The following is a 14,926-nucleotide window of genomic DNA, read 5'->3' as shown; positions in this document are numbered from 1 at the left end:
GTAATCGTACTTACGTGATCTTGGTGTGAACGTTGCTCCACTTTTCAACTTAACTTCCCATAAGAAGGAGGTTATCAATTCGACTGTATTTTTTTTTTATTCTTTCTGTTTTACCTCTACAACTTTTTACTGGGCGTACATATTTTAATAACTCTTTTTTTTTAATCAAAAGCTGGTACTTTTCATTTAGATCCATTTGATCAAGATTTAAAGTACTTTTTAAGCAATCTTTTCTGTTGAATATAATTATATGAAAATTATTTTCAACACATTAATTGTTATAAAATTAATAAAATACCACGATAAAACAAACTGATAAAATAAATTAAAAAAAAAATACGAAATACTGATAAGCCGTCCCAAATAAAACTACTTAAATAAAAAACTTATAAAAAGTAATTCAAGTGTCACTATTTAACAGAAGTAGAAAAAGAAGAAGATTAGTTTAATAAACAATTTCAAATTAACAAGAGAAATCAAATCAAAATCCAATGAAACGATAAATAGTTTTCGGTTGACAATTAAATAATTAATCGGATTACTAGTCGAATCGATAGCTCTTAGGTAGTGAACTAATGGAATTACACGATTCCGACCCGCACGCCCAATTACCAGGGATTCTGCGGGCCGCTGTAATAAATGACCGACATTAGCCAGGTAAGGCCGGCCAATGAGAATTGAGCTCATTTGTATATGAAACGCTGTGACGTTTATACGTCATATTATTAGATGATTTCGAAATGAGAGGTTCCATCCAGGTCCATATGAATTACATTAAAAAATCATGCGGTTTCTTTACCGAAAATCTGAATTAAACTATAAGTCAAGTGATAATGCACTTGAATTACACTGGCTTTTGTATTTCTAAGATATCAATAAAAAGTAGAACTTGGCAATTTTGAATTCATAGATTTGTTTAACCGTAGGCTAGACCACTAACTGCTGAATCCCTTAAATTAGGCTTTTGTTTGTATTAAAGTACAAAATTCTGATAACTAACTTTTTTTTTGCGGAGAAATACTTTTACGCACCCCGCCGACGAGGCCGTGTCATCGCCATAGCGGGGCGCCACGGGATCGCTTTCGCATGCTACCGCGACGCCCCGACACTCTGATAACTAACTCGCGTTAACGTTAATACGAGTATAACTGTAGCATCGAATAATTTTATACGTTAATTATGACTATAAAATAGTTCTGACAAATATAATTATTATTTAATATGTTTAATATATTTGTATTAATTTTTTAACTAATGCGTTAACAGTATCAAAGTAAAATAAATATCTGTAGCTTTATACTTATTATGTATGGATTCCTGGTCTTCACTTAGCCGTTCCATTATAATTTAATGCGAAGTAGGTACAAGTAATTGATTTCCATCTAAACGATTTGAACAAATACAGCAGTCTAGCTACTTCTAATTAATATTATCTATAGTTAAAATACTTTTTATGTAACATATTATTTAGTGTAATTTTTGTTCACGCACTTTTTAACGCATTTGTGTTTGTGTCGTGATGATTTTTATTTTCCCACTCTACGTTTTGTCTGAAATTAATATTTAATTATGTGAAATCAATCTAATTCAAATGAATAAAATATTTTTACAATTACAATAGAAGTGAGACTCACAGAATAATGAGTGACATAACGAATTCAAACGGGGTTGAACTAATCTTTACTAATTAGGACGCGAACGTATATCCAAGATATTAAATAACTTCTGAAAGACGCCTGTGAAAGCAAGTTTTATAACTTTCAAAGCGTATTATTTCATATCTGTTGATTGCGTATTATCTTTTATGTATTTGAATTGAATGGATTTTTAGGATAAGACGTTTCAGTAAAGTAAAATTAAACAACTTTATTTTAATGTCAATGATAATCCTTAAGACCTAAAATGTTGCTTGTTTAAGCACTTTATCAAATTTGAAAAGATGTTCGCAGGCATGTTTACAGATATTGTGCGAAACTTTAGCTCCAAAAGTAAATTGCTGACTGGCAAGTAATTGAGACTAACCATCACGACATTGCTGGCGTATTGCTCAGATTAGATACATATAAATTTTGCCTTTGTGCTGTCGTTGTTCCGCGTGACGGGTGAGTGAACAAGAACGATTGCGGGCTCAAGGAATGTAACAACTTAAGTCTCACTCAAAACTCTGTGTAATCAAAATTTACACTTAATGCCTTTATTCGATTTTTTTATTCACAAGCAGTAAAACATGAATAATTATTATTTTCAATCATCCCCCACAACAAGCTAAATTATAAAAAAAAAAAACTAATTTATTATTGCATATTAATTCAGGATTATAGCTATTCCAATTTAAAAAAAATTGCAATATATAAATTAAAGTTTAGCGTTTTTGTGTTATTTGTCTAATGTGTTTCACTGGCATGCTACCCTCCTATTAACAATTTTTTTTTTGTAGTTGTAGATTTTAATATTTGGAATCGCAATCATTGTTATTTGTTATATTTTAATTATTAACTCTAATTATATTACTTATTGTTCTCATTGTGATCTTTTATTGGTGTGGTAACAAATTTGAACTTAAATAAATGCGTCAGTAGGTATAAACCTACTATTGAAATATATGTCGTGTACATATTACCAATATAAGTGAAATAACTGAATAAGAGAAATTATAAATACTAATAGTCGCCTAGAGGTCGAAATTCGACCATAATTAAAAATTACCTTAGAAAATAGAACCTTTTGAAAAAAAAATCAATTTGACTACAGACTATGACAATCAACAAAAGACTATAGTATGCCTGTGTGTGTCAAATACATGGTAGTGTGTGTATTTTTTTTTTTTCGTTAAATTAATATTTTATGTATAATTTTAAAAAATATTAGCATTCTGCACTCTTTTCCTATATAAACTATATCAGCTCAGCCTATTGCAGTCCACTGCTGGACAGAGGCCTCCCCAAGTTCACGCCAGACATAACTAAACTATAAGTGTGCGGAATTTCATACTCCTGTGTCCGCGCAATTTTAATAAAAAGGGGTACAAAGTTTTTTCTTCATGTATTAATATATAGATTATTTATGCAGTAGTAGCCTAAGATGATTATTACTATCTTAAATTAATAAACTTGTAATTAAATTCAAACAATTCGCAGTTTTATATTCGCTTCGATTTCATAAACATTAATACATTTCCACTTACTGCAGTTTCGAAGCAGTAATGGAAATGTACTTTACAACAATAATATCAAGAGACCAAAGTTTATTTCAACTTCATTATGCCTTAACTTCTGCTGCGGATGAATTTTAATGAAATCCTCCGAAGAGTTATTTCGTATATTTTTTTATGTTTTTAATTTAGGTTGTGTCAAGCAAGACCTTTACTTAATGACACTAAAAAGAATTTTCATATATAGTAAATTATACAGCAAGTAAAGACAAAATATACATTGTTTACTTAAATAAAATAATTTTTAACAAAAAAAAAAACCGACTTCAAAAAGGAAACTAAAAAGTGAAAAATAAATTTACTTAGTACAAAGTAATTCGTATTTTGATTTAGTTAATCAGACATGATTAAATAAATATTTTATAATTTTGAAGTCGGTGCCAAGTAAAACAATAACTACTCTAGTATCTACTCATAAGTTGTATTCAGTTTTCTTTCATAATTTGTTTCATTGACTATTAGGTTGAATACTGTTATTATTCTGTTATTGTATTGACATATCTAATAAAAAAAATTGTACTTGTTTGTTGTGTGTGTGTTGTTTGTATTTGTTATTGTAGCCAGGTTGTTGCATTGGATTAACAACTAGACTGAAAATAAATATTTGTATAAATATAAATATCCACTCCGAGCGGGAATAGAACCCGCGACCGTCGGTGTTTAGGCACCGCCGACGCGGCACATGCACCATTATATCAAAGCGGTCGTCAAACAGCAAAAGGTAACTGCTGTAAATTGTTGAGAAATTCCCTCGAGTGTTTGTGGGCTCCATCATCAAACCTGGTCCTGCGACACAGATGATCACACAGCAAGTAATTGCTATAAATCGTTAAAAAGTTCCCTCGACTATCTTTCGTCTCCATCATCAGATCGACTCCAGACCTGTATTAAATAGTAGTGCTTTATAGTACTGTAACTCATATAGGTGCAAAGTTCTCATCAATAGAAACGAATTAAGTTCAAACAGCAGGTAATTGCTATAAGTCGTTGAAGAGTTCCCTCGACTATCTTTTGTCTCCATCATCAGATCGACTCCAGACCTGTATTAAATAGTAGTGCTTTATAGTACTTAATGAAAACATGATTAAATTTACTAGTCACCCTTACGATTTTTGAAAGTTTCCCTCGATTTCTCTGGGATCCCATCATCAGATCCTGGTTTCCTTATCATGGTACCAAACTATGAATATCTCCTTTCCAACAAAAAAAGAATTATCAAAATCGGTTCATAAACGAAGAAGTTATCTCCGAACATACATAAAAAAAAAATATATATATACGGTCGAATTGAGTAACCTCCTCCTTTTTTTGAAGTCGGTTGAAAAAGAAGAACTCTGATTCTTTTTTCCTTCTCTAATCAGAATTTTTTGTTGTTTCTGCAAATACAAATTTAGTGAGACCTTTTTTTTGTTATTATTTCGTCTTAATCCGTCACGTTTCTCAACTCTAAGTTGATGAGTAAATATATACGTTTTAAGATTCCTTTTTACGTACGCATGTTTTTGAAAAACTGTTTTTGTTACAAGGAGGTGTAGACTAGGAATACAAAAATTACTCTTTGTTTTATTGTGATTAAGAATTGCATAAATGTAGCTGTGAAAGCTTTATTACCGTTTATATTACAGCACTGTTAATTTTAAAATTATGTACTATTATAAATTTAGAAATATAGCGAACTATGACCTTTCACTTATGTTAAATATGCATATGTACGTCACTTTTTGAATTTCGAATGAATAATTCATAAAGTCTTGTTTTATACTTTTAAATTAATTTGTTAACACGTGTTCCGTGCGCACACGTAACAAACATAAAGAAATGCCAGACATTCGGAAAATTTAGACATTCAATATTTCGATGTTTAGATTTCTCGCCAAAGAAACCCTCGCCCAGAACTTGAAGTATTTACAGACGTGATAAATGTGTTTGCTTATTTCCTCACCTTCGCAAGCATTTATCTCCAAACAGTTTTAGAAATTCGGATCATTTGCTACTTCGGTTCAAAGTTGTTTACGTTTCAATCGAAATCGTAGATTCCATCAAATTTATCGGCCGTATCTCGGTTGAGTTGAACGCATCGAATTAAGAAATCCTTAGACCCACACGTATATTATACTCATATCTTGTTTCTTTGTTTCAGGTTTTTCATTGAAAACTACAGTTGTCTTGGCAGACTTGTAAGTTGATCTTCCATGTGTATTATTTTGTGACAGTTAAATTATTAAAATTTATTTGATTAATCATTTACTTAATGACTACGTTCCATAAAATGAATTAACATAAATTTAAAATTTTAAGGATTTCAATTGCTTTGCAATCGGCGAAACAAAATTATTAATTATGATTTTCTTAAAGCAAATATGGTCTCGTATAAGTAAATTAACTTATATACAATTTTAATAGTATTGTTGAGTTCGTTAATTGGAATTGCGACAAAGAATAAGTTGAAAGAATCGCAAAATATTTGATCTTGCTAAAGCAAATTCCAAAGGTGTAAATTGAATGAGAGGACTTCATTTTGTATTCAAGATACGTTTCGTGAAACAGAAATAATCAAACGATTTAAAAAAAACATGTTTTTAAGATTCTGAAATAGAAATATCATTTAAATTTTATTAAAGTTGTGTTTAACTTCTGAATTGTATTAATACAATTGTATTCTATACCTGAGACTACAGAAAAGTTTACGTACCTTTTAATACGTATTGTAATGGGTCTCGAAGTGTACAATATATATGAAGGTCTTTATATGGTTTATTTTATTTTACAGAAATACTTCAACATCATTATGAACGAAGAAATAAAGCTTAAGGGGATTCAGAAATGAGTCAGAAAACTAGAAAGAAACTTGTTGGTCAGGTCTACCTGAAGGAAATTTTATAGCCTAAAGCATGTAGAAAGATCTAAAACAGATCTTTGCGTATCCAAGGGCATATCTTGAAATATATCGCTGAAAACCAATGTGAACATATCCCATTATTTGATGCTAGTCACCTATATGTGATTATAGATAGTGTTAACATTATTGCTCAAATTTTATGTAAAATATTAAATATAATAAACTTAGATGCTAAATTAAAATTACAATCGGAACGTAAAGGAAGATTGTTTGATTCTATAATTAATATCAACGGAAGAAATTTAAAATGAAATACTACACAATGTTCTTTTTAAGAAGAAGGACACTGATATTGAAAGCTGTGCTGATTCTGACGGCATTGTGGTTTATGGTTGCATTACTGACCACAAACGGTGGCACGAGGAACGCTATCGGAGCTCCGCCGATTGAATATGAAGACGCTGAGGCGAAACCGCTAAAAATGGCTAAACCTTTATCCACAAAAAAGAAAAGCGAGTCGTATGGCAATAACTTATCTGACGGTAAGCATGTTTAAAAAATGGTTAATCGCATGAGCTTTCTTGGTGTAGGTTAATAAATACATTCTGAATAAAATGCACTTTTGTAAACTGTTACCTACCAGATATTTGTCAATCTGTCTCAAATCCATTGTTTTTGCACGACTTATTAGTAAATTTATTGAAATGTCACAATTTATGTTTAAATGATTAATTAACAATAAATTTCTGCTCCAGTGCCGTCTTGCTAAGCTTTATCGTCTGTCACGTTTTTATGACCGCTCTAAATCACGAGTCCATTAGAGTCCTCACTGATATTGTCCCAGGTTCCTTAGAAACTCAACTCGCCGCGATTGTCTCTCCGCTTGCCCATGCAATAGAAATGGTAATTAGGGAAGACGTTACAAAGTCGAATGAATATAAAATGAAACTATCCCAAGAGCTTTGTACTATTTCACCGCTAGACGTTGCTTTGCCGAATTTCGTTTACTTATTTGCACTAATTTGGATTTTACTATGAAAACGATCACTTACACATTACTGCTTTTAAATTAAGTTTCTTTTTTAAGTACGGGCATTTTCTTTTGATCAAGAATATGATAGATTTTTATTAAAACATCCCTGATTTATACAATGTATACATATACCGGATATATCAAAGCGATCTTAAAACTAAATATTTTTGAGGATCTTAGTATGTGAATGAAAAAATTGTTAATATGTTTTAAGACGTTCTGATTAATCCGGAATATACGTTGTTTTGGTCCATGTAGATAATGCATGATAATATTCCCTTTATCAACTACAGCACCAACGCAAGTCGACTGGATGGGTCGGATCGCAGGCAAAGAAGGTAATACTAATTGCTTTAGCTTTCTTTGTATATAATTTCTTATGTATGTTCCATTTTGTATATATTTTCATCAATGCGTAATTTATTTTAAATTTAATTCCTTTTTATCATTATTTCATTGTCATTTTATTTTCAATGACAAAAGTTACATATAACCATATTAAAATTCCACTGGTATAAACTAAACTCGCCCTGATATAATAATATATAATCAAGAATTACTTATTGGGAAATATTGTCACGCACTAAAGGGACGCTATTAATCGTTTGTATTAGTCTTATATCATTCATATCGCATACATCGAGTTTGCGTGGGATATCCGATTTAGATCTGGTAACATTGTGTCACTTTAATGTATCTCCATCAGAGATCACATTAAAGAAATTTAGTAGAAAAACATATAATTCTAAAGAAGATTTCTCTTTTATCAATATACTTCCACATTTTTTGTCGTCTATACATTATTAAATTATATTAAGATGAAAAGAGATAAATTCAAAAAAAGAAATGTCGATAGAAATTTAAAAAAAAATAGTGAGTGTGTCAGCTCCGACGCACGAATGGAGTTTACTTCTTCATATAGACTGTCTAAATAGGCACAAAAAGGTTTACAAGTCTAAAAAAAAAGTTTAATATCATATCAATTGGTAAATAAACGAATCGAAGAACGCCATCTATCGCCATTATTAAATTACCATATCAGATGGCGTTATTTGAAAACGTCGTCGTCACGAGAAACGTAAAGTAAGGAGGTCATTCGTTCAGTAGATTTTACTCCTCATATTTTTTTTATACCTCGCCTTTTTATGCCTTATATGAAAATCGATTCTTAAGGAGTTAACTCCAAAAAGTTCAAATAAATATAGTCATTAGAAATACAATTTATATTGACGTTAATTTACTAGAATCTATCTTGAATAGCGCTATACATGTACAAGCAAAAAGACTCAATCAATTCCATTCTGCAGGGCTCGGCGTAATTGCCGCTCCTGGTTCAGACAACGCACCAGGCGAACTCGGCAAACCAGTCGTTTTGCCAACGAATATGAGCGATGATGCGAAGCAGGCAGTATCGGAGGGTTGGAAAAAGAACGCTTTCAATCAGTACGCGAGCGATTTGATATCGGTTAGGCGGAAATTGCCGGACCCAAGGGACGAATGGTGAGATATGAATTCGAGGTATCGATTATAACGAAAGATTTTACAGATTCGTTGTAATATATCTATTTCAATTATTCCACATTTATACTAATTAGTTACAAAAATCATTGCTTCGTTAAATTTTTTAATTAATTATAAAATATGATACGATAACGTTTTATGATTAATTTATTTTTAAACAGGTGTAAACAACCAGGGCGTTATTTAGAAGAGCTTCCACAAACGTCTGTAGTTATTTGTTTCCACAATGAAGCTTGGTCAGTGTTGCTCAGAACCGTCCACTCAGTCATTGACAGGTCGCCACCTCATTTGATTAAGGAGATTGTGCTCGTAGACGACTTTTCAGACATGCGTAAGTAATAGTTGTGATAAATGACGTCATATTGTTACCAGCAAAGTTGTGATTTCAAGAGTATTTTATAAATTCGTGTATTACTTTTTAAAAATTAATTATCGTACATTTTTACCAAGTTGAGGTTACTTTCAAATAATCCATATGTAACGAGTGTATTAAAGTAAATTAAAAAAATGTATTTTTTTTTAAATATTATCTATTGAAGAAGCTGGTTTTCACTTTCAGGTCCTTCCAAAACCCTTTCGCCATGACTTAAATTTAACGGAAAAGTCATTAATGTCAATATATATAAAACTAAAAGCAACGTCTATTATATATAAGTCGTTTCGTTTCAGCGCACTTGATGCAACAGCTAGACGATTACATGTCGTCCCTCCCCAAAGTGAGAATAGTCCGCGCGACTCGACGCGAGGGTCTCATTAGAGCCCGACTTCTGGGAGCTCGATACGTTACCGCGCCAGTCCTAACATATCTCGACAGCCACTGCGAGTGCACGGAGGGTGAGTCGAATTTTAATGATATCGACACTTTTGTATACGGCTCTTGAACGCAAATAACATTAAATAATTTATATTTTACGTATTTACGCTCAGACTTGAGCTGAATTTGGAATGTAACGTTTCTTGGAGAGATTGTATATTTTCTCAATTCGAATGTATTTTTTTATGTATATTATCTCGGAACCTTTGACTAAGTGGGCCGATTTTGAAGATTTTTTTAATTGACAGGTGGCTCGTATCATGTGGTCCCATTTAAATTTAATTGAGATCTAATAAGTACTTTTCGAGCTATCTATTATATTATAAAGAGGAAAGATTTGATTGTTCGTTTGTTTGCATTTAATAGACTCCGAAACTATTGATTAGTTTTGAAAAATTCTTTGACTGTTAAGAAGCTACATTATCCGCGGGTGACATAGGCTATATTATATTTAAAAAATTTGGGAAAAAATATTTTGAAATTTTTGTTAAATATCCGAAGCTGAAGCGAAGCCGGGGCGGGATGTTAGTACCTAATAAATGCGAATTCGCTGTGTGGCTACGGCAATAAAGAATATAGCCACCCCATCTGTTCCCGTTTTTGATGTTTGGCGCGAACTTGGGGAGGCTTATGTCCAACAGTGGACTGCAATAGGCTGAGCTGATGATGAGCTGATGATCTGTTCCCGTGGATGTCGTAAGAGGCGACTAAGGGATAACACGGTTCCACTACCACCTTGGAACTTAAAAAGCTGACCGATGGCGGGATAACCATCCGACTGCTGACTTTGAAATACACAGGCCGAAGACGGGCAGCAGCGTCTTCGGTGCGACAAAGCCAGTATACTGCGGTCACCAACCCGCCTGCCCAGCGTGGTGACTATGGGCAAAAGACATGAGTTCGCGTTATTTTTGGCGTAAACTTGTGGAGACCTATATCCTGCAGTGGACTGTATATAGGCTGTAATGATGAGTAAACAATTATAATTATAATTTATTTACCTACCTTTAGCTTACTGGTGTTATTATAATTTATACAATAAAAATTTTATTGTGATCGTATATGTGAAAACATAATTTGTAAGTTCGGACGTATGTTTTGATTACAAAGTAAAATCTCACGGCATGTTTAATTTAATATAGCTAATTTATTATACCTTTTGCAGGATGGTTAGAACCACTATTGGATAGAATCGCTCGGAACAAGACTACGGTTGTATGTCCTGTCATCGACGTCATAGATGATAACACTCTAGAATACCACTACAGAGACTCATCTTCAGTCAATGTTGGTGGCTTCGATTGGAATCTTCAGTTCAATTGGCATCCAGTACCAGCAAGAGAAAGAGCTAGGCACAAGAACACAGCAGAGCCAGTCTGGTCTCCAACGATGGCTGGTGGCCTTTTCGCTATCGATAAGGAATTCTTCGAAAGACTTGGCACCTATGACAGTGGTTTCGACATATGGGGTGGAGAGAATTTAGAACTGTCCTTCAAAACTTGGATGTGTGGCGGAACTCTTGAAATAGTACCTTGTTCGCACGTTGGTCATATATTCAGGAAGAGATCGCCTTACAAGTGGAGGACTGGTGTTAATGTTCTGAAGAAAAACTCTGTCAGATTAGCTGAGGTATGTATTAATTGCAGGTGTTGGATAAAAATAATTTGAAAAACGTTATTAAATGTTTTTTATTGTTTTATTTTTAGGTATGGCTAGATGATTATGCGAAGTATTATTATCAACGTGTTGGCAATGATAAAGGCGATTACGGTGATATTACTGGCCGAAAGCAGTTGCGGGAGAAACTGGGCTGCAAATCATTTGAATGGTATTTGAAGAATATTTATCCGGAACTATTCATCCCAGGAGAGTCAGTTGCTCACGGCGAGGTTTGTATAAAACAGCCAATAGATACTATATATTTATAATTTTATTAAAATTCCACTCTTTCTTTAATTAAATACTATATAAATATTATAATATCATGAACATTTGATTATATTTAACTGTACTGTTATAATATGTCAAAAAATAGAGTGCATATTTTTTTTTACATCAAATGTCGTGCCCTTCAAAATGATTACTTGTACAGATTCGAAATGTCGCCTTTGAAAAAACATGTCTGGATTCGCCGACTCGCAAGTCAGACCACCATAAACCCGTCGGACTATACCCGTGTCATCGGCAGGGAGGAAATCAGGTCTTTTGTCGTTAAAAATTGCACCAGTTGCGGCAGTACCACGTTGAAATATCATTAGAATAATATTGTTTCGATTGCATCCCCTCCTGCACTCTGATTTCCTAGCATGTTTAAGCACGTTTTTAGCAAGGTCTGGCACTGAATGAAATTTCCTTAGTATTTTTGTTATGTCGATTGTTAGATTCGTAATGAAGCGTACAGCGAACCTCAGTGTATCGACGGAGATTCGGTGGAAGAGGATCAAGACGAACCAGGAACCCTTATGTTGCATTCCTGCCACGGTGGTGGTGGTAGACAGGTATTAAATTGAAATGCGACCACCGGGTTATCTAGTTGGTGTTCACTGAGACTGAATTGCACAAATCTGAACTTATTCTTATATGATGAATAAGTGGTGTTTTTGTTATTTTTATCATCATTCTCATCTTCATTACGACATTATTACTTGTAGACATAAAAGTAAATTCAAATAGGAAGGTTTCAAGTAATAATGTCACCAGCACGCTTGCTTTGGCACGCCTTTTTTAAAGTGTGGATGACATTAGATCGCGAATCCATCGTCGGATATGTGCATCGACTCGGCTGCCGGTCCCGAAGATATGAAAAAGCCAGTCAATCTATGGCCATGTCATGGAGAGTACGGGAATCAGGTTTGTCCAAAGCCTACACTGGGTCAATGTATTCTGTGCTTAAGCTTTTAATCTCCTAGTGGTTCTTGGAACATCATCATTAGTAGATAGTATAATAACCCTCGTTGCTCTATAAAGCTATTCAATCGCGTCTACTAATACAACAAAGCTATTGCGTGCTTGTCGTATCACTCGTTTATTATTCAAGACGCATTCGTTTTGAATGTCCATTTATTTGTTTGCTATAATAATATGGACGTTAATATAACTTTCAACGCAATAGCTTTGGTCGTATATTCAGTTAATTGTAACGATTTTTATTTTTAATCTCCGTGTCATTTAATTCCACGTACGACATGCATTGACTAAGGGAAAATTCATTCGGTATTTCTATTTATGAATCATAAAATTCATTCCGTATTTCTATTTATGAATCATCGAGTGCTATGTATCAAATGATGTCTTCAAATTTGGTACTGCCGCTACGTTTATTTATTAGTATGTAAGCTTAGTTACGTCATTATAATGTAAACGTTGCACTTTAATGTCTCCTATTATTTATTTAAAGTGAATACTATATTTTTGTAATCAATGTATCCTCCATCCATCTCTCATTCAAGTTTCTTCAATCGATTAGTGGTGTAAGCTTATTATATCAAAAATAATGCTTAAATAAAAACATGATTTGATAATGGTAAATAAAATATGATATTTTTATGCTACACATTAATTTTAATATGTAGTATGATTTGTGTGTTCTTATTTAAGTATTAAAAACCAATCACGATTGCAGAAAATTTTCAATGAAGTAACTGTTAAAGCTTGTGCATGAAATATATATATACTACTCGACTCAATTTTCGCAATTAACAATTCTGTATAAACACTGCTATCAACATTTTTTTAGCAAAAGGCATATATTAGCCGAATTTTTAGAATTATATATTTTGAAAATGAACAAATGTACATTTTTTTTAACTGACTTCAAAAAAGGCACTAAAGTTACAGATAAACTAATATTATTAAAAAATATAAATTAAATTATATTTTATATAAATATTCTATTTACCGATGTAAGTAAGCGCCTGCTCGAAGCATGCTAAGTGATATCTTCAAATAAATTGCACTAACTTAAACTCTCAAAACTCTTTGTATTAAGGAGTGAGGTGACGTAAGATTTGGACGTCAATAAGCTAATTAATTAAATCGGCCACACGATGACAGACGGAGATGGATACATCGAGGCTGAGAAATCAGCCTCCTGTCAATCACGGTCACACAGCATACAGCTCAAGTAGCGTACTTTGAGTTTCACTTTAGAGATTGGGATGATTCAGGGATCACTTTACTGTAATTGAGATATACATTTTTTGATTATGCTCGTTTACTAGTTAGCATTACTAGTAAAATACTTTTCGTGGAGGAGTTTCAGTCGTGATTTGTGTTTTTCTTTGTCAATATACTTTATTTCTCTTGCCCCATTTATGCCTGATTCACATTTTGAATATTTCATTTCGTTAATTTCTAGTATCTACAGCTATAAAAAATTAAATTTGTTTAAAAGTGACTGAGTGCAAATATTGAAAATCCTTGTTTTTTGAAGTCGGTTAAATCAGCTTAACATCGTGGATGGAGGGTAGTAACTGTAAAAAAAATATTTTTCTGCGTTGCGTATCTATTTAATTTGGTTTGGTTTTTGGGTGCGTAAAACTTATTTCAATTGCCTAATTAAGGAACTAATTAAATAATTTAAGTTAATATATCCATTAAAATGTTTTCAGTACTGGATGTATTCAAAGAATGGTGAAATTCGTCGTGATGAAACTTGTCTCGACTATTCGGGTCACGATGTTGTTTTGTACCCTTGTCACGGGGCCAAGGGTAATCAATTATGGCTATATGACCCCAATGTAAGTAATATTCCACATTTATTATATGTAAAAACTACCCAAAACGTACTATTTATCTAGTTATATGAACTTTGTCAGTTGTTCAAAGATCAAAAGGGATTATAGGTACTTGGATAATATTATGTAAACTGTTATTTCGTGAAAGTGTCTCAATTACTTCCTTGAACTTATAAGTCATTGTTGTGAATGCATTAAACTCAAAATAATGATTTAATTTATTGTAAAATCATAAAATTAAAGGTTGCCAACTTTTTATTACAGACAAAGTTGCTAAAACACGGTTCGAGTGAAAAGTGCATGGCGATAACCCGGAACAAGGACAAGATAGCAATGGAGACATGCAATGAATCAGAAACGAGACAGATGTGGAGCATGGAAAATTTCAACGCCAACAGACTAAGTCCAGAACTTATGGCTGAGTAGCCGGAGGCATATGACGAAGTGCTGTTTATATAAAAACGGCAAGAACTATCAAATTGACAATTTGCTTGTGTGTTCGTGAGTGTAAAGCACTTGTTGTTAAACGCATCATGCTATAAGTGTTATGCAGTTATTGGATTTTATTATGTGATTGTCTCAGAGGATTAGAAGGATTTCTAGTTTACAATTTTATGTTGCCTGAACTGAAGCCTAAATCGGCCTAACTAATAACTTTGGTTTTCTTATCCGAGATATTAAAGTTTGAGCGGTTTTGCTTTTAAACTTACTTACTTCCTTACGCCCTTTGTATTGATAATTAGTTTGGAGTTTAAGTTTTTTAAAAAGACCT

The 14,926-nt window shown here is 32.8% G+C and overlaps 1 protein-coding gene across 1 annotated transcript in view; it reads left to right on the top strand.

Annotated features, from left to right (window-relative positions):
- Positions 1-14,580, top strand: part of LOC123656359 (putative polypeptide N-acetylgalactosaminyltransferase 9) — a 144,483-nt gene extending 129,903 nt beyond the window's left edge. The window contains exons 4-14 of the mRNA XM_045592050.1: positions 5,352-5,388; positions 5,982-6,592; positions 7,377-7,421; positions 8,391-8,583; positions 8,766-8,935; positions 9,274-9,438; positions 10,584-11,047; positions 11,125-11,307; positions 11,511-11,618; positions 14,029-14,157; positions 14,419-14,580. Of these exons, the coding sequence (XP_045448006.1) occupies positions 6,358-6,592; positions 7,377-7,421; positions 8,391-8,583; positions 8,766-8,935; positions 9,274-9,438; positions 10,584-11,047; positions 11,125-11,307; positions 11,511-11,618; positions 14,029-14,157; positions 14,419-14,580 (1,854 nt within the window). The 5' untranslated portion in view covers positions 5,352-5,388; positions 5,982-6,357. The remainder of the gene's footprint in view (positions 1-5,351; positions 5,389-5,981; positions 6,593-7,376; positions 7,422-8,390; positions 8,584-8,765; positions 8,936-9,273; positions 9,439-10,583; positions 11,048-11,124; positions 11,308-11,510; positions 11,619-14,028; positions 14,158-14,418) is intronic.
- Positions 14,581-14,926: the final 346 nt, after the last annotated feature.

This window comes from Melitaea cinxia, chromosome 9 (genome assembly GCF_905220565.1).
Source record: "Melitaea cinxia chromosome 9, ilMelCinx1.1, whole genome shotgun sequence".
Classification (NCBI taxonomy): Eukaryota; Metazoa; Arthropoda; class Insecta; order Lepidoptera; family Nymphalidae; genus Melitaea; species Melitaea cinxia.
The sequence above is the reverse complement of the archived record's forward strand: the minus strand, read 5'-3'. Positions and strand labels throughout refer to the sequence as shown.